The sequence below is a fragment of the Stigmatopora nigra genome, chromosome 7 (assembly GCF_051989575.1).
Source record: "Stigmatopora nigra isolate UIUO_SnigA chromosome 7, RoL_Snig_1.1, whole genome shotgun sequence".
Classification (NCBI taxonomy): domain Eukaryota; kingdom Metazoa; phylum Chordata; class Actinopteri; order Syngnathiformes; family Syngnathidae; genus Stigmatopora; species Stigmatopora nigra.
The window spans coordinates 10,838,331-10,861,542 of record NC_135514.1 but is presented as its reverse complement, the minus strand read 5'-3'; the positions used below and the strand labels follow the sequence as shown (position 1 = coordinate 10,861,542).

Sequence of the window (23,212 nt, the reverse complement as noted above, 5' to 3'; positions counted from 1 at the left end):
TGCTAATTGTTTTTTTTTTTAAAGAGCCTCGTATAAAAAAAAAAGCTTGATTTCGACGTGGCAAAGAAATATTTCACGTTTATGATATCTCATTTTCTTGATTCAGGGGGTTGACACCCCCCCACCCTCCAAAAAAATTCAATCATAACAACAAGGACGTTTTAGAGGCAAATATAAAGCAAGGAGAGATAGAAAAAGCTGTAATTGAATTTCCATTCATTTACATAGGTCACACTGTTTTAGGGGTGGCGGGATAAGCTGCTGATTTTTTTGGGGGGGACAAGAGGCGCTTTTTGAAAAGAGGGCCATATGCAAATTTGGGGTTTTATTGCCAGCAATATTTACAGTAGGAACAATTGCATACAAATGCGGGTGCAGGCTAGATTTACACCGCGTGTCCCCAGTGTCAAATTGTGATGGAGTGTGGAGATAATGGGCTGTGCACTGGCAGCGATAAGGCTCAGGTTATTTTCTCATGCCATTCACGGTGATAGACGTCCAAATCATTTGGACTGGGGAATCATTAGTTGTCAATGGCAGTCAAATATTGGTTGTGGTTAGTATTGATATTTATGAAGGCCTGAAATGGGTGTGGCTTACTCGATCCATAGTCTTGAAATGAACTTGATATTTGATGACTATATGTCAATGGGTCTGAATGACTGGGGTGCTTAAGTCATTGGCAGGAAAAGAATGAAGCGAATAGTAGCTTTTAAGATATGGTTGTAATGTGAGAAAAAGTTTGATTTTACTGAGGTCAAAGGTCACCAAAGTCAGAAATAGGTTAGCGTTTGACGTAATGAAAGAATGATCATAAATTCTTATGATCATACTTGTCAGATATATTTGTAATATGCAAAAATGCTGGGATTTACAAATGAGATTTTTTATTTAGAAAAAAATTAAAGTCATTACATTTGATATGGTTAGAAATGACAGTAAATTGTAGACAACTTGATATACTCGTAAAAAAAGGATGGAATTACCATGATCATTTTAGATTTAGTCAACAATGAAAAGTATGGAATGCCTTGTACAGCCTCTTGTTTCTTTTATATTCCATTTTTTTACACATTAGGATAAAAACAGTCACTCCAACATAACATGGCATTTACATGGCCTGGAATGTCACTTCATTTAAAGCAGCGTAACATGTACTTGATAAGACATTGCTCCATTGTACTGTATATTTTCTCGCTTTTAATGCTTTTGCTGTTAATGACATTTCTTCACTCTTTGAATGAAGTCAAGTTGGCATCCACAAATCGCAAATGACAATTGTATCCGTATGAGAGGAAGCCATTTTTCCTTTTTACACCACCGTGACTCACGTCCCAATTTTGCCATTCTGTCACTTGTAAATCCAGCCGTTGCGTCTTGTCACTCTATGGTAGCTTCTTATTGGAGAAGGCAACGTAACCACGAAGTGGCGGCCCCCGAGCCTTCCTCCTCCTCCTCTTCCTCTCCGTCGTCATCATCATCATCATCAAGGTGTTCTAAGTTTAACAAGCAGGCCGCGGGAATTTGTCACAAAGCATGTCGGCTAAAATTAACCCTCTGATCTGTGAGGCGGTAAATGAAAATGATAGAAGTATGCTTTTTTTTTTTTTAAAAAAAAAAAGGTACCATCAGTGTCTTCATCATCTTCCCCCTCAGACTCCAGCGGCAATTCTAGTCGGAGATCTCTCGTCACCGTTATGTCACCCCTGAAATTCAGGAAAAGTTTTTAGTCTGTTTTTTTTAGCCTTTTTTTTAAAGCACATCTAAAAAATCTATTTAAAAAACGAAGAGTAATTAGAAAATGGTTCTCCAAGTTCCAGCAATGTAGGTGGGCTACCTCTAGTGGTACATGAAAAACGGACGGATGTTTTTCGACCCATGTTCTAACACACTGGTGTCAAAGTGGCGGCCCGGGGGCCAAATCTGGACCACCGCATCATTTTGTGTGGCCGGGGAAAGTAATTCATGAGTGCTGACTTTCTGTTTTAGGATCAAATTTAAATGAAGAGTATAGATGTATATTCAATTTCCTGTTACTCACCCTTTTAAATCAATAATTGTAATTTTTAAATACATGTTTTTTGTTCAAAAATCATTTTGTAAAATCTAAAAATATATTTTACAAAAGCTCATACACATTGTTTTAGATCTATAAAAACTGAATATTTAGGGCTTTTAATCCAGTTCTTTTACTCCATTTATATATATATTTTTAAATATTATATCAAACCATTTTTGCAACTCGGTATGCTCATTTAAAAAAAATACTTTTTTCCCCGCTATAAAAAATGTCCGCGCATTTTTAGATTGGGCCACCTCCATATTTTACTTCCAGCAAGAAAGAAAGCTTATTTTTCGAGGGGCTTTTTTGTCTCACAAACGAGCCAGTGGTTACCCCAGACTCCGGGCCGCCGACAATGCGGCTTTGGTGTTGCCGTGGCGACTCCTGGGCGGGAATCTTGGAAAAATTACGAGCAAATTCGTTACTGAGCCAGAACAAGAGGAAGCCTTACCAACCAAGTCAATGGTAAGTCCGTCTACAATATTCCACAATCTTACCTAAAGACCTCAAATCATATTTTAACTTGTTTTTTTTCCCTTTTTTTCAGCTCGACATAATATGATTTAAACACAAACAAGTACTATTCACAGCAAAGTAATTATCCAGACTAACACAGGCCAAAAAGGTATGTTTAATTACTCTTCTTTGTATAGTCTTGAAGTATTTTTAATCCAAGTATTGGAATTTATAGACGATAAACCCCACCGGGCAGATTTTATGAAAAAAAATCCATCTATCCACATGGAATACGTGTCCAGAAATATTTGCTAAATCCCAAAAAATATTTATCAACACGCCAGTTTGCGTTTTTATTCATGTACGCAGCGGTCTGTCACTCGGGGGAGCCAGACACCACAAGTCCCTCTTGTATTCTCTCAAACAAGGAAAAAAATAACAACCTGACTTGTCAAAGTAGAAAAAAATGTGCTCTATCTTGCCCTTTAAACTTGAAGTGGACTAATTCCTGTTAAAAATCCCTGTCATAACATCTAAAATCCTCAGATCCAAGCTAGCGCTAGCCTTTATTATAGCTTTGTTGTAGTATACTGTAGTAGTCAGTCCTTCTTCTTAAAAAAAAATCTAAACAAAATCAAAATGCCTCGGGCTAAACTGTTCTTCTGTCATGTGATCAAGCTTTGGATCAATAAAATCCTCAGAGTTTTGTTTGAAAACGATTAATCCGAGCTAGCTTTGCATCCTCTTTTGTAGAAAACATTGAGTGGATGGCCATCCTTTTAAAATAATTCTTTTGTAGTAACATATCGGATCAGATGGAGTACTATTCATCGCTAAAATTCCCAGATTTTTTTCCGTTTGAAGCATGTGGCAAGCTTTATCGCCACTAGTTTAGTAGCCGAAGGGTATTTCATGGTGCAATTTGGATAGCCACACTTTAAAAATATATCTAATTAACCATGGTTAAACTTGAGTAGTTCTTCTATAGTGGTTATCTCTTGAAAACAAGTCAGAAATGTACTGTTTTCCCCCAAAAAAAACTATGTAGCTAACGAGCTAAGACTACGTTAGGCGGATAGAACCCACTGAGCACGTACAGGTACTCGTGGGAACTCAAGAGTGTTGTCAAAATGGAATTTAATCGCCCGAGTGTTTAGAGATTTGGCCGAGCTGCACTGCAAAAAGAAATAGAGGAAACCTAAAGCTTGTTTGTTTCCTAAAGTTCCTTAAATAAATGGCTTCATTATCCTTAAAAAGCCACAAAGGGTACAAACGGAGAGACAAAATATGTTCAATATTCCGCTAACCATAATTTTACAAGTGCTCTAGGGTACGTCGGGGCTATAACAGTGTTTCCCCCAGTGTTTTATAAACCTGGTGGGCCACCAGGATCGAGCAGTACTTCAAAACAAAGTATAAAAGTACACATGTATGACAAACGGAGAGAAAAAATGTGTCCAATATTCCGCTAACCATAATTTTACAAGTGCAATAGGGTACATTAGGGCTATAACTGTTTCCCCTATGGTTTTATAAACCTGGTGGGCCACCAGGCTAGACCAATACTTCAAAACTAAATCTAAAATTTATACATATTTGAACCACGTCTATAATATAGTTGAAAGCGCAATGGCTATTTAACTCAGTAATGGTTTAAAATGAATTTATTTATTATATTTTTTTTCAATTAGTCTTTCTTTAACTCAGTCCCCGATCTTTCCCAAAAAGTATCCTGATATTTAATTTCACATTTTCCAGCTAGGCAGGCACTCCAGAGACCCCCCACACAGTATGTGCATACGCAATTCTAATGTTCCGTTTAGCTAATTTAATTAGCAATGCTAATACAGGGGAAAAATGAATATGGAAATAAGGGAATATGATGGTAAAAAGCGAACCCCCATTTTCTCGTACCTCTGCTTGCCGGAGTTGGGGAGTTGTTCCCAGACGACCAGGTCGCGCCCGCCGCTGACCCAGCGATGGTCGCCACTCCCGGTGGTCCACGCGGCGAAGCAAAGGATTCTGGGAGCGTGGGGCCAGGTCAGGGAGGCCAGATAGTGACATTGAGGCAGGGAGAATACTAGAGGGAGAAGATGGAGATTTCTGAGTTAAGACGCCAAATTGGGAATTTTCCGAGATGGAGATTTTGAGTTAAGACGCCCAATCGGGGATTTTGGAGAGCGGTCACCGTTGAGAGCGCTCTCGCCGTTGGCCACGTCGTAACGGGAGCTTATCAGGAGGCCGGCAGTCTGCCGGATGCAATCTGTCACGCCGCCGACGTCGCCGTGATTGGTCAGTCTGGATACGGCTCCTGTGGTAATTGGACAGGCGTTGGGTGAAATAGTAAATGGGACATGCACGCTAAGGCTGTAAGGCTGGCTGGGGTGTCAAACTCAGTTTGGTTCACGGCTCACATTCGTGTTAAATCCATCTCCAGTGGGCTGGGACGTTTTATTTTGGGCCCAAAAAGTGAAATTAAGCAAATGAGCCATTTTTTTACATTGTATTATGGTATTCGTTAGTATTTATTCTTTTACAATTCATCTTTCTTGCAAACATCATGGCAAAAATTGCAGAGAATTTACTCCTTTTTGTCATTATACAATTTATCAATTATATATTAATAATAATAAATAAATGAATTAAAGTAAAATCTTAGTGTATTTAAGCAATACTAATTGCATTTATTTATTCTATTCACGGGGATTTAGGACTTTTTCTATTTGTATAGATTCGATTAGATATAATTAGATTAGATTACATAAAATTATACTATATTAGATACAATTATATTAGATACAATTTGATATTATATTAGATACAATTTGATATTATATTAGATACAATTTGATATTATATTAGATACAATTTGATATTATATTAGATACAATTTGATATTATATTAGATACAATTTGATATTATATTAGATAAAATTTGACATTATATTAGATAAAATTTGATTATATTTTATTAGATAAAATTAAATTTTATTATATTAGATAAAATTAAATTTTATTATATTAGATAAAATTAAATTTTATTATATTAGATAAAATTAAATTTTATAAAATTTGACTTGGCAAATTCATCATAAAATTGAGACGCTACCTTCGTCAAAGGGACCTTTTTCTTTAGATTTACCAAAACTTTGCAATCATATTCCTGCAATTCCTTCATCTTAAACTAATAACCTTAGTTTCTGCCTTTTGATTTTTGTCACATTTCAACTTTGTTCCTTCCTTCCCATTTCCGACTCACCAGTAGTCCAGAGCAGTATCTTAATCCAGGCCCGCCCGTAGGCCATCAGCACCCGGTCCCCCCGGGGGCTGAGGGCCAGGCGTCCGCCCCCGCAACCGGTCACCCCACCGTCCCAGTAGTGTAGCCGCTTCAGGGGGTCTCGCTCACTGCAGTGGTTCTCCCACACCGACACGGCTCCGTCGGACGAGCCGGCGAACACCAACGGACCCTGAGCCTGCCGAGAGGGTTCGTTCGGTCGTCATGGTGATGAGCATCGCTGGCGCGTACGCTGACACCAGCGCGCCAAATTGTTTGGAAACGGACCGCGTGGAAGGAGAGAAAAACAATGAGCGTTGCGTTCGCTATGCTTTAACGCCTCTGGCGACGATTGCGCGTCCAACAAACGCGGCTCTGAATTTCAATATTCTTAAGAAACGGCTTGAGCTGTTTATTTGTCCGCCTTACATCTCGAAAAAATTGAAATTTCGATGCAGTACACATAAGACGCGGTGGGTAGATTTATGAATCCTTTTCTACATTTATTGTCCTGTTTTTTTCGGTAAGCATCTTTAAAATACCCTCAAGCATGAAGCTAACTTGTAAATAAGTGACAATATTACAGAGCTGCCAAATTAGATACATTTGACGTATTTTACGACAACAGTCCAAACGACTAAATACGGATTTTGTATCAAAACTACAAAAACAAATCTAGCAAAGCTTTTTTTTCATAAATTTACAATGAAAATACTGTTTAATTTTCATTATGACTTAGCAGGATGATGAATTTCAGTTATGCCAATGACAGCCCATCCAAAAATGGTATCTACAATTTGTTCTAAGTATTTATTTTCATGATCCTGAACTATCAAAACACATGTTTAACGATTAATCACGCTCGCCCTGCCTTGATTGAGGTATTTCCCTGTCTGTCTCCATGGCAACCGAGCCACTTACCTCAATGGAGGTGACTGCTTCCTGGTGCGCGTTGATTGATTGGCAGTTCTCCAAAGCTCGCCAGCTCCAGACTTGAACCTTACCCCCGTCTGCGGAGAGGGAACGCGGATGCATGTGACAGAGTGTCAGGTTAACGCTCGGCGACAGGCGTGTGGAGGCCATTACCGTCGCCCCACCTGAGCCCCTCTGCCTGGCCTAAATTGGGAGTCCGATTCCCTTCAACCTTATCCATTATCATTGGCTTCATCTTTATGGCGTTAACCCCAATGAAAAAAAACCCAATTATTTTCTAAAGATGTCGATGTCCAAAAATTCAAGTTACGCAAAAACTCAAGAAATTCAACCATGCTTCGAGATGTTGTTTAAAAATCATCGCGATATCACATTGTATTGATTCAAAATCTGTCCTAAATCCATCTTTACTAGATGTGTTTCTAGAGGAAAACCAGTTGGCTGGACTTCCACTTGCATCCACTAGTTAGCAGCAGTGGTTTAATACATTATTTTTTACTCCTGATACACATTTTATGCAAAATTTGTATACTTTGGATATTTTTAAAGAGTTTCGGGTTCATATTGGGGACGGAGAAGGATTTATTGATGTAAAATGTGACGAAAAATTCAAGTTACGAAACGCAAAATCTCAGAAATTCAACCATCCTTCCAAATGTTAAATCAAAGCCATTTAAAAATCCTCTCTGTTACATCTACATATCACTGTATCAATTCAAAATCTGTCAAAATCGATCTTTACTAAACATGTTTCTGGTGGAAAACCTGTTGGCTGCACCTCCACTTGCATCCACTAGTTATCAGCAGTGGTTTAATACATTCTTTTTTTACTCCTGACACACATTTTATACAAAATTTGTATACTTTGGATATTTTTTAGGAGTTTTGGGGTTCGTATTGGGGACGGAGAAAGATTTATTGATGTAAACGCGTGGTTTGGTGCGTTAGCGTACCTGATCCTGTGACAATGTAGCCGTCGCCCTCAGGAACAAAGCAGAGTGCCGTCACAACGTTGAACGTGTAGATAGATTTTACACACTGGCCTGCGTAGAAGTATAATATGTTGTCCTTGACTATAAATACCCATCATGCACTTGTATTCTGTCTTAAGCTTACCGACGCTGAGGGCCCAGATCTTGACGTTGCAGTCCGCCGAGCCGCTCAAAATAAATCTCTCGTCGGCTGACAGGCACAGCGACCTGGCTGTGAAGAAAGATGCCGTGACAGAGGCCGCCGGCCATTGGGAAGAAAAAGACGATTGCATAACTGTAAGTATTTGTTTCATTTATTGAGAGGGGGTGATAGATTGGACTAGGGGTGTTAAAAATGGAAACATTGGATATATCTCAAGAGATATTAGATTTTTTTATTTACATAAAATATAAGTAGAAAAACAGGAAATATTCTGTTTTACTTATTTTATTAGAATTTTTTTAAAACTTTTTTGGTACAAAAATACTAAAAACGGACATTGAATATATTTTATTGAATATATTCTTTTTCTTTAATCATGTTTAAAAAAAATGAAATAGAGGAAATTTATTTCCCCTATTATTTTTTAGATTTTTTTAAAATATGTTTTTTCTGGATTAAAATTTAAATTAATTAAAATTAAATTAAAATTAAAAATACATTTTGGGCGATTTTTTTTTCTAAAAGGGGAAAACGGTAAATATTTTCTATGCATCTGTACTCTTTATTTGAATGTAAACTTAAAACATGGAGTCGACAAATGTAATTTTACGGGCCGCACATCTGATGTGGCGGGCCGCATCTGGCCCTCAGCCCGCCACTTTAACACCCGTGGACTAGATTTATGGAGTGTGTGCTCGCTCAGTTGGCCAGACATGTTTCATTTCTCTACGGACCCAATGTGAAGAAGTGCGCCAATAATTACAGCACACGCGTAATGAGGAAAGGGAAAGTGTCCTCACCCAGCTTCTTGCAGTAGGCGGGGGGAGGGGCAGACAGGCAGGTGACCCCGCCGGTGTGACCCCCGAGATTCTTGTGCTCCGTCGCCGTGGGGACGTGCCACACCTTGACCGTGGTGTCGCGGCTACAAGGGGAAGAAAAAAGAAAGACTTACAGTTAAAAGTTGAGATGAGGCCAAAAGAGATCAGAAGAGCCAAGATGCAACGTCAGTCAATGTTACTGCAATGCAATAAAGATCACACATAAATGTTGAATAATACTTGAAAAACGGGCGCCTTCAAACAAGTCAAACCAGTTCAATTCGCTCAAATCATGTGTGTGTATATATGTATGTATGTGTATGTATATATATATATATATATATATATATATATATATATATATATATATATATATATATATATATATATATATATATATATATATATGTATGTGTGTATATGTATATATATATATATATATATATATATATATATATATATATATATATATATATATATATATATATATATATATATATATATATATATATATATATATATATATATATATATATATGTATGTGTGTATATATATATATATATATATATATATATATATATATATATATATATGTATGTGTGTGTGTATATATATATATATATATATATATATATATATATATATATATATATATATATATATATATATATATATATATATATATATATATATATATATATATATATATATATATATATATATATATATATATATATATATACATATATATATATGTGTATATATTCAGCAACACACTTATTTATTTACTTATTGATTTATGTCAAAAATGTATTTTCCTGTGTGAAATTTCCCAAATATGGGATGAATAAAGTTATCTCATCTAAAAAAATATTAAGATATCCTATAAAGGACAGAAGCTGGAAATTAATTGATTCTTGGGATAGCATAATTCATGTGTTTATTTATATGTATTCGAAAAGAAATGGAAGAATGTATAATTCTCTACGTATCTCTTGCTGTATACCCTCATTTTATTTCTCTTTTTTTTTTTACCTGCCAGAAACCACCAGGTTATCAACCGCGAGCACACAAGTGATGATGTCATTGTGACCCTCCAAACGCCTCAAGCGAAACTTTGCCTTCTGCCAACACGATTTCAGAGCTGTCAATTCCTTGTCTGAAAAGAGAAGAAGAAGAAAAAAAACAGTGAGGCTGGACTTAAACTTCAGGTACATCTTTTTTTTAAGTTCTGCTGATTTGCCTTCTTGTGTCGGTTCCCGTTCCTCCGCCGCGTCTCGTGACACCGCCGTGACATTTTGTGGCCCGGGTTGTCGTCGAGGCATCTCCTCTGACCCCCCAGGCCCGGGCCTTAGGATCTTTGAGGCCGGGGGCGCCGGTGATGGAAGGCCCTCGGGGGCGTCCTCTCTGTGCCGGTGCGCAAAACGAGGGATGAATGGTTAAGCGGAAAAGATGCGAGCGGCGCTGTCAGTGGGATTTTTTCTTTCTTTCTGGTCAGTATTGAAATGTTTAGGCATTTCTGCTTGGGAATGCTCTTTGTGGAAAGCAGAGGTCTGCAAACTTAATGCACTCAGACGCCGACATAAGAAAAAAATAGCTTGTTATTTTCCTTCTCCAAGATGGTTCAAATGGCATTCTTTTGTTTCATTTGTTTTGTTTTTAAATGCTGTATGTAGAAAAGACTCTTTGCCCTTTTGTTCAATCAGTGAGTTGCTAAAGGACCCAAAAAAATATTTTTTCAAATAATAATACTATTTCGTGAAAAGGAAATTAACTGAATTCTGATTGGACGTTGGCGCGCAAACTTTTAGCGAATGGGAGGCCAGCAAAGTTTGGAGATAGCCAATAGAAAAGCAACTCTACCATAACAATTCTTTAAAAAACAGGATGTTTTGGGGATTTATCGGGGTGTTATTGCTCTCATCTCATTTTCTGAACCGATTTATCCTCATTACTATCATAATAGAAAACTGCCCTATCTTATTTATTACCAAATGGTATGCCACTCCTCAACGTTATCCCAATTGTGACAGCCACAGATTTGAATACAAGACGGCAAAATTCTCCCACTTATGTAAAGGTTGTGGAAAAACCCACGGTCGTGTTGGTCTGGGCCGATCGTAATTAGCGCATAGCCAGCGTACCTGTAACGTCTCCTCCGATCAAAAGAAGGCCATCTGTGCTTTTATTCAGTTTGATGTTAATAAGCAAACATTGACTTGATTTCTTCACCTCTGGGGCTTTGCCAGTCATGAAGCTCACACATAATGAGCATGAGTAAGTTCCCTTGTCTTCTTAAAAGCAGTGTTTGACCTCTACGCCATTTTTTTTAACCGCACACACACACACATGTAAAAGATCAAATGCTTCACGTCAATGTTTGGACTAATTACGCCTTCCTCCATCTGGCCCTTGCCGCTTTTCGCTTCTCGCTTCCTTACCCTGCTCTTTTCATGTCTGCCTGTCGGTTCCCGGGAGCCGGTTGAAGCTGAAGCTCCGCCAATCTGCACCGCAACTCCTCCTTCCTGGAGATCTGAGAGACAGACACCAGACCAGAGGAGAAATTGGCTGTGAAGAGACTCGAGCATCATCCACAGGTTGTTTATTCTCCACGTTCTTTGTTTAATATCACGCCAATGAATGAGCCAGGCTCGTCTGGCTGTCCGGAGTTTGATTGTGTGTTCTAATTAAGGCAAAGAGCGTTAAGAGGCTCCAGTGCTGGGTTTCAAGTGCGGTCGCTCTAATATTTGAGAGGAAAAAAGGTGGCTAGACTCGGAGATGAGTCATTATTAAGGGGTTTAAATTAGGAATTTTGTCATACTAATTCAGCATGGGCAAACTACGGCCCGCGGGCCACATACGGACCGCTAGGCCTTTTAATCCGGCCCGCCGACGTTGTCAGAATGTTTTTTTTCTCCCCCAAGATGGCACCGTCACGTGGAAGCCATTGGCAGTAGCTCTGTCCACTCTTATTTGTTTTTGTGTTTTACAGGCCCTCTATCTTTTTTTAAATTATATTTTAATATTTCTTAATACATTCCTTTTTACTTTACTTTGTACTTTATACTTTAATGATAAGTGATGACTTTAGTCCTTTTTTCGCTTTATGTTTCATATGTACTGTTAACGGATGCACTTTTTTATATGTATCATATCTTGTGCTGACCTGGCCCATCTGTCAAATTTTTAAAGTCAATGTGGCCCCCGGGCCCAAAAGTTTGCCCACCCACCCTTGTATTAATTGGATAGCCTTCCTTTTAATGTGATAATAACTACGTGTGTGAATAAAATATGGCGATATATCGAGAAGGTTTAATCCAAATATCGCAAACAATCCCACTAGACAAAAAAAATATTCTGCTAGAATAGTGTTTTTTAAGTAATCTATGTGTAGACATGGTGTTACAGAATTAATTAATTGCAGTAGATTTATTTATTTGTTCTTAGAGGGTTGGGTTTTCTATGTGGTATTTTTGTATGTGCAAGAATGCTCGTTTAGAGTCCTCATTAAGATGGTTTTGAAACAACCTACTTCAAGTTTAGCGTCTTTGAGGGAAAAAAAAGAAAAAGTGCCAAGAAAAAGCAGATCAATGACCCCACGCTGGAGCCCTTAACTGAAACTTTTTGTTCTCGCCTTCTAATTAGGAGCTATGAGGGAAAGTTCACTAAGTTGCTAGTGTACTTACATTCTATACATTACAGTTGTTTAAAAAAATAATACACTCTGTATGACCACCAACTTATTTGCCAACATTTTAATTGACTATGATTAACACCAAATAGACCTTTAATGTTTTACTAGGCTTTGCCTATTATTTTTCTTTCATATTTCTGTCTGCACCCGAAGTACTTCATTGTTCAAATTGATTAGCTAAATCAATGATGAGAAATATATTAAATATACCACTGCATATAATTATAAAGACAATTATCACCAAGTGAAGAAAATACAACACAATGAAATTATATACAAATGGTTGTCCCATATGTTTTATTTATTTTTGACAAATTATCATTGATCATAATAGTGAACGACTATTTAAATCTTGTTTATGTTTAAAAAAATACATTTATGGCATATTACAGTGGGAGAAACTGATTTGGTTGTTATTAACGTGTACTATACAGTTACTATTACACACTGTTATTATTATTATTATAACATGATAATATGTGCTTGATGAAAAGATGAGGAAAAAAATAAACTAAGATTGTTTATGTACCTTCAATCTTTCCTCAGGGCGGAGATCGATTTTGATCTCCAGATTCTCAATCTGCCTCAACTTCTTCTGCAATTTCCTCACCTCCCCCATTTGAGCATCCAAAACACCTCTGCGTCTATGACTAACTTTGAAATTGGAGGATGAATATAATGGAAAAAAGGTAGGAAATGCGTGGGATTTTCATTAAAAATCGGCGTTAAGCGGATTGGAATAGAAATGTTGAGAGAACGGGTTTTTTTTTAGGTAAACGTGTCGCCGGATGTTGACGAAAGATGTGTTGAACTGTCTGGCTACGCTACAGCGACATTAGGTGGTCATTTACGGTTCTTGCTATCTATTTCAATTTAGGCCACTTTTACATTAACTGTTCAATTGGGTATATGATGTTTTAAGTCATTAAGAATGTTTCATATCAATGCAATGTGTTTTTTCCAGTCGGTTCGATGACTACTGGGTTCAAATCTTTCCCATTTTTTACAACAGAACATGAAGGCAGCGCGATATAATCTGAGAGGCTAGATGTCGCAAACACGCAGTGAGTAAAAAGCGTCATCACTTGTCGGGCGTTTTGCGCAGAAGGCCAATCATTAAAAAAAGTTGTTAATGTATACTTTGGAATAATAGTAATGTCCAAATGGCGTGGTTCTACAAAACCAAACATGTTGTAAATTAACTACATACTAATTAATTATACACCTTTATCAACATCCGGCCTGAATTATACCCATGCTTATTCAATTTGCTATAAACCAAACTATTTAACATTATATTAGTGCCAATTAATGCCGCACTACAAGTCCCTGTCAAAGAAGTCTTCCGACCGAAGATGGCCTCTAGTTTGTTACGCCGTAGACTCTGAATTTACAAATCTCGCAGCACAGTCCAACAAGTTTAAGTGCCAAATATATCCATAATATATGCAGCATATTAATTATATATTGTATTTTTCTTTATATATTGTTATTTTATTTTGGCATTTCAAACCAAAATTAAAAGAAATATTGAATTATTCTTTCCAATTTTCATTAGAACAATTATAATAACTTTAATGGCGGACGTGACGTCATATCAATCAGCCCCTTTTGTCTGGCGACCTCATCCGGAGGAAGTGAAAGCGCCAGACAGGCAGCCACCTTCGGAGCGAGGAAAAAAAAGAAAAAAACTTCAAAAAAAAAAAAAAAAAAACTTCCTCGTGTTTTTTCCCTTTCCTTCCCCTCATTCACACAATTGTGGGAATTGTATCCGATTTACATCAAGGGGGGGAAAGCGTCGGACAGGGGGCGGGAGGCCCAGCGTACGGTAAAGAGCAGTTCTTGTTCATTTTGGTCATGCTACTTGCTATTTTCTTGCTAAATTTGCATGACTCGGCAGGCGGAAGTGTGTGTATACATGTACGCCGAGGCGCGCACTTGTGTGTGGGCGCGCTTATGTTTTGCTTTTTTTTGGCATCTTTTCTCTTTTTTCAACCCCTTTTTGGCACTTAATTTGTTTCAAGCTCTGAGATAGCCGTGCTATTCCACCTTGCTAACTAAGCTAATGAGCACACTTTGGGCCTAAACCTCAACATAAACGTTCATATATGTATTTTAGTAGTCAATTCTGAGGTCTCGAAGTCGTTAAGAGCAATTAGATATATTCCAAAGACGCCACACTTCAATGTTTAAGAAGTTAATTTACACGTATCTGACATGTGAGGCTACACACTGCTAATATGCTACAAATATATATATTTTCCCCACGTTGTACTTAAAAGTATGTAATAACGTTTTCCTACAATGTTTTTTTTTATCCAAACGAGCATATTTTAAAAGCTAAAACTTAATATGTATTTACTCGTACTAATTTGTTTCTCTGTAATTATCCCAACTACACTCCTTTATCTCCCTTTTGTTATGATGTGCCTTTCATCTTTTGATATTGTGTAAGTCTTACATCTTTAATAACTCGTTATAACGACCCAGTGTTAAAAGTCCTTTCATAGTATTTGTACAAGTTTGTTTCAGATATCATGTGAGGTCATAAATATTTTGATATTTTATTGTGTTAATTGACAACCAATTGCCAATGGTGTTGGAAACCTGCGATGAAAAATTCAAGTTACAAAACCGCTTTTGCAATGAATTAATTTCATAAGTAGAGGTAAGTTGAGGTACCTATCATCTCTGCTATACTTAATATAGTCATCCTCCATATTTTTCAGTTCACGTTTAGTTATTTTGGTACAAAGCTGGATTTTAAAATGTATTAATTTAAAAATAGCATGACAAATGTGAAAAACTTGCTCTACTAAATTGTATTTCCAAACAAAAAAATACCTGTCTATTCACAAACTATGAGCATAAATTATATTATTTGTATGCTTTATCTTCCGCTTAACCATCAAGTGTCCATATATATTTCAATGTTGTCTTCTCTCTTCCAGGAATCATGGAAGATAATTTTAACTCATCCTATTTCTGGTCGCCCATCCCACCAGGACAGGTGGGACACATTCGTTTGACAATATAAAACAACTTCTTCCCATCATTATAATAACTGCATTTTGGATTCCAGCTGGAGAACGCTGTGTTCCTGAACAAAGTGAAAGAGCAACAAGAAAAGAACGCATCCTTCGGTCCGTCTTCAGCGTCTCACTATCAAACTGCGCTACTCACCATCCCCACGCCGACGGGCAAGGCAGACATTGGCGGACAGGTTGTCGGCGCGTCCCACTTGCACCCACCGCACAGCAGCCAGAACATTACGGTGCTGCCTGTGCCTTCTACGGGCATCATGACAGCAGGTGGGTATCTCCTGCTGCCGACCTTGATTTGTTTTTGTTTTTTCCTTTAAGTTGAATGAGAAACACCCAATGGGGAATGCTTACAATGTTAACTAGCAAAATAATTCAAAATAGGGACGTCTCCGATCAGAAAGCCGATGGGGATATATCGTAAAACTGGTTTAAAAAAAGTTTTTTTTTGTTATGGCAGTTAATGAGTTTAGGTACCAAAATTATCCATTGGTATAATTGAAAAAATGTAGAAAGATGGACACTATTGTGATGCTATTGAAACAAACAAAGTAAAAAAAAATGTAAACATGCAGAAAATCACAACTAAAATAGCTCAATTAACTGCATTAGGCGACCAAGTTTATACACTGTATAAGTTTATTTATGTTAAATCAATTATTTCCACAATTTGTTTGCAATCTTGTGTTGGTGGTGCCTAAATGAAAACGCATTGTTTTCCTGCTTTGTTAATATCGCCCTTTTATATGATTATATTTTTGCTCTATCCCGAATGGGTGGACAAAATACTTAATAGATGTCCTTTTGTTTTCTATTTGTTTGCCTATGCAGCGGGATTGGTCATCACGACACCCCAAGGAACGTTAGTATCTCCCACATCCTCGCAATCCTTCATGTCTGCACATCCAGCAACCACCATGATTGTCTCTGCCCTTCATTCGCAAGGTGAAATACATGGATAGTACATTTCTATGGCCGATTTTAGCATCTTATTGTTGCTGCATCCTTCCTGACAAAAGCCTAAAGACTTGTAATGCATGTAAACAAGTCTTAATATTCCATTTTAGCGGCATTTTAAAAATTTGATATTTACAAAGGGAATATCTGTTAAAATGTTCTGTCTGATCACTAATTTGTGATTCTTGGACCTGTAAGGATAATGTATTTCTTTTTTAATCATTGCAATGATTCTGTGGGTCATGTGGAAACATTTAAAAGTTATCTTAACATATTTTGTGAACAAAGAATCTCCTGTATTAATTAACCTAGTGTCCAAAGTCAAATCAAAAACACATGGCACCAAAGCAATACTTTGATCTTAGACAAAGCTTTGTGCTTAATACACAAACATTAAATTGTCTTTGAAAGGACAGGACTATGACACGCTTCTTCTAAGTCCTTCATCTTTCATCTCCTACTAGGATTGAGGTCAACTAGTTTGGGAAAATGGGGAAACATGTACATTGTTAGGTCGAAATTTGCATGTGTCAATAAGAAAGATATAATTATTTGGTGTCAACCCTTTTATTTTGATCCATTCTTCCATAGACAAAAAAGATGATGGGGCGTCACACGTGGTGGTGATGCCGGCGCCGTCCAAAAGAGGACGGAAGAAGAAAAGCATGGTCGGCGAGGGCAATGAAACGGTCATACTGGCTCAGCTCAGTTCTGCAGGACAGGTAGGAGGAATTCAAGTAGAATAGAAACTATAGCTTTTTAATGATTGTTTAAGATGACATTTTTTTATAAGGTTTTAGTTGCTTACAATTGTTTTAAAAGGGCGATATTGGGGGGGAAAGTACAGGCAAAGTTGTAGTTTTATACGAAAAAAATGTAATTTCTGGTCTTATTTGATCTTTTTTTGCCATTTCAGAAATGTATAATATACATTTTATAGGCCAAAAAATGTTTAGTGCTCTTTCCATAAGTTATGTCTGTTTTTATTCACTTTAAATTATATTTGTGTTTCATTGTATTCATTATATGAAAAAACCTAATGAAATATAACAATATTAACATTTGCTGGGACAATGTTCACTAAAATGGTGCCCTTATTTAAAAATAGCGCAAAAAAGGAATAGTTTTAAGTGGATGAATGATTTAAAATAGCCCTGTCAAGGCTACAAACATGTTTTCAGCAGTTCCTTCTAGTTTAGGTTACTGACAGTTTTTGTATCTATAAAAATCAAACTCACTAGCCAATTGTCACGGACGTCGACCACAATGCCACCCAGAGTTCTCTTTAAAAAAAACTTTTAAAAAATTCCTTTACATAAGAACTTTTTTTTCTTATCAGGTGACATCTTTGCATCATCACCCCAGAGACCCCTACGACCTCTCCAACGAGGACGATGAGCCTTCCGGGCTGAAGGACAGCACTAAAACCTACAGGTACCTTTGGAGCAACGCGCATCCTTCTTGCTTGAGCTGTGGAATGCAAGCGCACCTCCATTAGCTGCTTTCGTAGCCCCGCACAGTAGGCGGCGCCCCTTTGCTGCATGAGGGAAGACCATTAAGATGCTCACTCAACTTGTGCTGGTCTCCCAAATACATTGAAAAGTCTGCGATGGGCCCTTGCCCGCCCACTGCTCCACGGCATGCTCTTTTCGACTCTTACGTACCTTTCCCCTTTTCTGCGTTCACATCTTATCTCTTTTTATCATTCCTTCCTTCTTGCCTTTTTTTTTCTGGCTTGGTCGTGCGGCATCCCCCCTGACCCCGCCCCCTCCACGTACGTCCACCTCCTCCTTGTCCTATCCCCCAATTCTGTGTCTCTCCCCGTCTGTAGGTGCCGGATGTGCCCGGCGACCTTCTTCAGTAAGTCTGACATGCAGATCCACTCCAAGTCGCACACAGAGGATAAACCTCACAAGTGTCCGCACTGCGCCAAGTCATTCGCCAACTCCAGCTACCTGGCGCAGCACATCCGCATCCACAGCGGGGCCAAGCCTTACACCTGCTCCTACTGCCAGAAATCATTCAGGCAGCTCAGTCATTTACAGCAGCACACACGGTACTGCAGACACCCCTCTCATGCACCCCACCCGTGCAACCCTGTCCCACCCCACTTCCCACTTATATAAGGCCCTCCTAGTAAACTAAACTAGACGGTGGCTTTTCTTATGTAGTCTTGCATGGCATTCCCTCAGTAAGGTCCTCCTACTTCTCAGCAAAAAATCAAGTAGTGTAGTAACATCTAACTCACTGGATCAATAACGTTGATTGGTTTAGAAACAATGTCATCAAATCAAAAGAAACGCATAAAATAGTCACCTTTTAAGCTGGGGTCAGACCGCATACGTACTGTATTTTCCGCATTATTCGCGCCATTTCAATGAATTGCCTATCTTTTTAATTTGTTGAATATAATTAAGGCGCATCAGATTATAAAATGCAGTAGTAGTACTGGCAGTAGTAGTGGTAGTAGGTGATTTTGGAATACATACACTGATTGGTGTAGTAGTAGCAGTAATAATAGTAGTTGTTAGCAGATGCATTATACATCATTTAGATGGAGCTGTGCTAATTTCATACAATATTGATCTATATCTAAGGTGTATCGGATTATAAGGTGCACTTCCCCAGTTTTTAAGAAAAAAATAGTTTTATTGACTCCTTAGAGATGATACTCTTTACTTTAAATAAAATAGCATACCTAAATGGAGGCAAATGTATATATTTTTTGCCTTTCCATTGGATACAGATTGATGTATTGTAGTTTAAAGTCCAACAGTTTGATGTTGGAAAGCTGAGCTAATTAACAGGGAAAAATGGTGAAAATAGAATAGAAAAGTATTTCAAAAGCTACCAAATAATTCATTTTCCCTGATTAATTCCATTTTAAAAATTCTATTCAAATGGCCCTTTTTCTCAATTGCAAATTTGTCACACCCATGTAATTTCCATAATTGCCGTTAAATAATCTTTTGAATTGAATGTCAATGTCAACACTTTTGTCTTCTCTTCCATTTTCATCTCTGCTCATTTCTCTATCTCCGCTTGAATGGACGTCATTTCTTCCTGCATGCGTCTTTCTTCTCTCACACAATTAGTTTTTACCTTTTAGCCCATTATTCTTTTGTTTAACCATTTTTTTTCATTGTGAACGCTCCCCTTTGTGGACTGACTAACCGTTCGCTGCCTTGCTCGGCTTTTGTGCTGCTCATTCACACTCTCCGGCGCCAGAATGCATTCGGATTCAACTTGTGTGTTTGCGCAAAGCCAATCATGCATGCACATTCTTTACATGTGCTTTGTCAAGCTGTGTACACACACAAGGGCAACATATGAAGCCCACCCTGATGGGGGACAATAGTCATGGGCAAGAATTTTTGGCAGTGACTCTCAAAATTTGGTTTTATAACATTGGTGCTTTAGTGTGTGTGTGTGTGTGTGTATGTTTGCATTGGAATTGGAAACTTATTAAATTAGATATTGTGTGAAAATTATGAAGCAGCTTTTCTAGTCATGACCCTCAACTGTTGTTTGCATGTTGGAATTAGTTTGCTGATATAATACGATAAACAAAAATGTGTTGTTGGTTAATTCTACGTTATAGATGGCAATAGACACCCATTTTTTTTGACTGGGAGGGTTGGCAGTTTCTGAGAAAATGGTTGGATATGTTAGGAAAAAGTAATTTTAGGGTGTTTGTAGAGTAAAATTGTTTGGATCAGAGATGTGGTTTTCAGAATTGCAAAGGTTTTGGGGAAATATATTTCTGTTAGAAAAAATAGTATTTTTAAAAATAAGCGCAATTTATATTTCAAAGAAATATTTACATATATGCAAGAATTAAATTGTTAGGTTTGAAGAAAATGTTGTTTTTCTTCTAGATGAATGGTAACATTTTAATTGTTAAAAAAGGCCCTGAATTTTTGAATACAAAATATTTGGGTAGAAAAACATATACATATTATTTTGTAAATGTTGCATAAGTGAAATAGCTGAATAATGTAGTTTTTAAAAAGATCCACACCACATTCTCCAATGTATTTCAACTTTAAGCCTTTCCTGCTTCATTCTAAGACATTTGCTGCCAATTGTTAATCACGTCTGACATTTCCAAAGTAGATTGCATTACTCTGTTCTCCAAAACTAACTTTTGCGTTCACCTTGTCATCCCATCAGTAACCACACGGAATCAAAGCCTCACAAGTGTCCACATTGCACCAAGTCGTTTGCCAACTCCAGTTACCTGGCCCAGCATCTGCGAATCCACACGGGCGTGAAACCTTACACCTGCTCTTTTTGCCAGAAATCCTTCAGGCAGCTCAGTCACCTTCAACAGCACAACAGGTAAAAACGCAAGAAGTTTGGGGCTCTTACTTTTTCGGGGGCTAACCTTGACCTTGCGGTGTGTCTCATCAGGATTCATACGGGAGATCGGCCGTACAAGTGTTCGCATCCTGGATGCGAGAAGTCCTTCACGCAGCTCTCCAATTTACAGGTGGGGGCAATGTTCTCTAAGGTAGACCAATAGTACTACTGGTTAAGAACTCCTGTATTGCATTGAAGCCAAACAAGTGAAGGGGAGGTGTTTTGTTGATTTTAATCTTCAGGTAATTTTTGGTGACTTATTTTAATTGACACTTTTTTTAATTTCACTTTTTTAACACTGCCTGAAGTGACCCAAACAGAGTAGGATTTTTTTTTTTTTACTACACACCAGGTTACAAGTAATCTGATTTTCTATACATATACATGTGTTTGTATGTGGTGTAAAATGTCAGATATGGCAAAAAAATAACCGTATTTTCTCTCATATAAGCCTTAAAATCGTTAAATTTTACTATTTACTTTGTATAAGACGCCCCCTGATTCACGATTTTCTCCTCCATATTCATATTTATGGCATTTCGTCTGTCACCTTGCAATTTTGTGCATGTTAAGTTTAATTTGTGCGCATGTAAGCCATACCCTTGATTTGGTCGTAATGTTTTCGAGTGACAAATACAGCATTATGGAAAAAAATAGGGTAATGAAAGTTAGGAGAAACAGACAAGTGAAAACACCCTTACGTCGGAATTAAATTTTCTCGAAGCACCACAAAAACATAATCACTACTTATATTTATACAACCATGAATCCAGCTAATTTTGCCCGTCAATGCTAACTGTCACCATTGTCACCAGTTTTTTTTAGCCAACTTATTCCCTCTGTTTTTCACTTGGAAAATGTCTACCAATCTCTTCTCCCTATGTTGTTATAACCTTCCGCCCCCTTCCCACCTCTCCCAATCAAGTCACACCGCCGGCAGCACAACAAAGACAAACCATACAAGTGCTCCAACTGCAACAAAGGCTACGTGGACGCCGCAAGCTTGGAGGTGCACATGGCTAAACACACGGTCAGGCACGCCCGAATCTACTCGTGCGGCCTCTGCAATCGCACGTACACCTCAGTAAGACCGCTATGCAATTGTGAAGACAATTCCCAGTGGCCTCACTGGCGCCGCCACGCGCCCGCCACCAGCTACTTTACGCCGTATAGTCATGTGTCCACTGTCTCCCCTCTACCTTCACCCCAGGAGACCTATCTTGTGAAACACATGGAGAAACACGGCCAAGAGCAGTTGAACGCCTCGGACGCCGCCGGACAGTCGGCACGCGCTCAGCCCGCGGCTCGGAGCCAGGCGGAGGGCTCGGAAGGCGGGGCCTCTCGGGCCGGACACGGCCAAAGCGGCTACAACCAACCGGGCGCCATGCACTGTTCTTTCGACATGCACCAGTACAAGACGGTTTCTACCGGCGACATCCAGTACAAACCCGTCAGCGTGGCGGACATTTCCTCACACAAGGACCTTTGCTTAACCGTGTCGTCTTCCAGCGTTCAAGTGGAGCACCTCAACTCGTAGAGAAGGAGGGAAAGGGAACGTCGGGAGGGGAAAAAGAGGACATAAAGGCAATACTAAAAATGGAAGAGACTTTTGGGAACTGTGCCTGGAAATGTTTCGTTTTTTGCGTCAACAGGACAATGTGCTTTTTTTTTTTTTTTTTTTTTTAAATTTTCGGAAGTGTCCCAACAGAGGGAATGTGTGTGAAAGACTGATGATTTACAGTCCATCACACTGATGGTTTTAAAGTGAAAAAGCAAGCAAGATTATTGTCATTTTATCACTTTCTGCTCTTCCATACAAATACAGCGTGCAGGTCATAACCATGTTATGCTCCAGAGAGTATTTGTAATGTTTTTTTTTTTTTTTTTTTTTTTTTTTACATCAGTGTTATTATCTTTTCACTGCGTGACACGCTTTCTTAAAGGGAAATGGAAGTTGTTTCCTTTTCGGGAAATGAAAAAAGATTAGTCATCTATATGTAGATACATTGTAAACAACCATCTGACATTGTGTGTATGTATATGTAATGTACACTCAAACAAATGCAGGCTCTCGGGTTATAATCCCATCCTTCTGCTCATTTTACGAATAAATGTTCAAGTGTGTTGCAATTATATGATTTCAGATTGTAATACTCCAGGAACACACTTGCACAGCTGACGTTTTTGATAAAGAACAATAAATCTTTGGAATCTGTGTTCGTGGATTGTATCAGATGCAGTTTCATGAAATGCAAATAAAATATATTATGAATTACATGAGTGACATTTACAGATTAAAACACCAGATTGGTGAAAAAATGTTTAAAAATATAACTTGAGTAGCATATATTGAAAAATAATTGACATGTCTTAATACAATGCTGAAAGATACTAAACGTAGTATTTTTCTTAGACAACACTTACACTACAGTGGTGACGTCACACACGACGGACGTTTCAATGCAAATCGTTCACATTTT

The 23,212-nt window shown here is 38.0% G+C and overlaps 2 protein-coding genes and 1 long non-coding RNA gene across 10 annotated transcripts; 2 read left to right on the top strand and 1 right to left on the bottom strand.

Annotated features, from left to right (window-relative positions):
* Positions 1-976: 976 nt before the first annotated feature.
* Positions 977-13,266, bottom strand: LOC144198868 (telomerase protein component 1). The gene is made up of 13 exons (XM_077720065.1): positions 12,902-13,266; positions 11,120-11,211; positions 9,922-10,085; positions 9,714-9,837; positions 8,660-8,781; positions 7,842-7,928; positions 7,679-7,768; positions 6,714-6,802; positions 5,778-5,991; positions 4,707-4,829; positions 4,433-4,598; positions 1,627-1,706; positions 977-1,496 (listed from the first exon to the last, which is right to left on the bottom strand). Exons 1-13 carry the CDS (start codon positions 12,989-12,991, stop codon positions 1,399-1,401), a joined length of 1,539 nt encoding a protein of 512 aa, XP_077576191.1. The 5' UTR covers positions 12,992-13,266; the 3' UTR covers positions 977-1,398.
* Positions 2,033-10,626, top strand: LOC144198887 (uncharacterized). Of its 2 annotated transcripts, XR_013326798.1 has the most exons (4): positions 2,033-2,527; positions 2,610-2,687; positions 7,837-7,993; positions 9,721-10,626. It is a non-coding gene; the product is annotated as an uncharacterized LOC144198887 (long non-coding RNA). The 2 variants fall into 2 exon arrangements; XR_013326797.1 differs by having other exon boundaries at positions 2,033-2,687.
* On the top strand, positions 10,636-22,947 carry znf384b (zinc finger protein 384 b). Of its 7 annotated transcripts, XM_077720062.1 has the most exons (14): positions 10,636-11,275; positions 12,919-13,061; positions 13,145-13,211; positions 13,385-13,436; positions 15,324-15,382; positions 15,455-15,683; positions 16,245-16,358; positions 16,962-17,092; positions 17,710-17,804; positions 18,202-18,426; positions 20,544-20,711; positions 20,784-20,862; positions 21,658-21,816; positions 21,943-22,947. In XM_077720062.1, the coding sequence occupies exons 4-14, from the start codon at positions 13,421-13,423 to the stop codon at positions 22,267-22,269; spliced, it is 1,602 nt and encodes a 533-aa protein (XP_077576188.1). In that variant the 5' UTR covers positions 10,636-11,275; positions 12,919-13,061; positions 13,145-13,211; positions 13,385-13,420; the 3' UTR covers positions 22,270-22,947. The 7 variants fall into 7 exon arrangements, with proteins under 7 accessions (XP_077576188.1, XP_077576189.1, XP_077576182.1 ...); XM_077720063.1 differs by lacking the exon at positions 18,202-18,426; XM_077720056.1 differs by having other exon boundaries at positions 21,658-22,947.
* The last annotated feature ends 265 nt before the right edge of the window (positions 22,948-23,212 follow it).

Bases quoted from the DNA above. Each gene is read 5' to 3' on its own strand.
- LOC144198868 (XM_077720065.1), bottom strand. From the start codon at position 12,991: ATGGGGGAGGTGAGGAAATTGCAGAAGAAGTTGAGGCAGATTGAGAAT. The intron at 9,838-9,921 runs GCAAATCAGCAG...TTCTCTTTTCAG, and splicing joins ACGGGAACCGACACAAGAAG to ACAAGGAATTGACAGCTCTG. The intron at 7,929-8,659 runs GTGAGGACACTT...CTTTCTTCACAG, and splicing joins CGCCTACTGCAAGAAGCTGG to CCAGGTCGCTGTGCCTGTCA.
- znf384b (XM_077720056.1), top strand. The intron at 15,383-15,454 runs GTGGGACACATT...TTTGGATTCCAG, and splicing joins CGCCCATCCCACCAGGACAG to CTGGAGAACGCTGTGTTCCT. The intron at 20,712-20,783 runs GTAAAAACGCAA...GTGTCTCATCAG, and splicing joins CACCTTCAACAGCACAACAG to GATTCATACGGGAGATCGGC.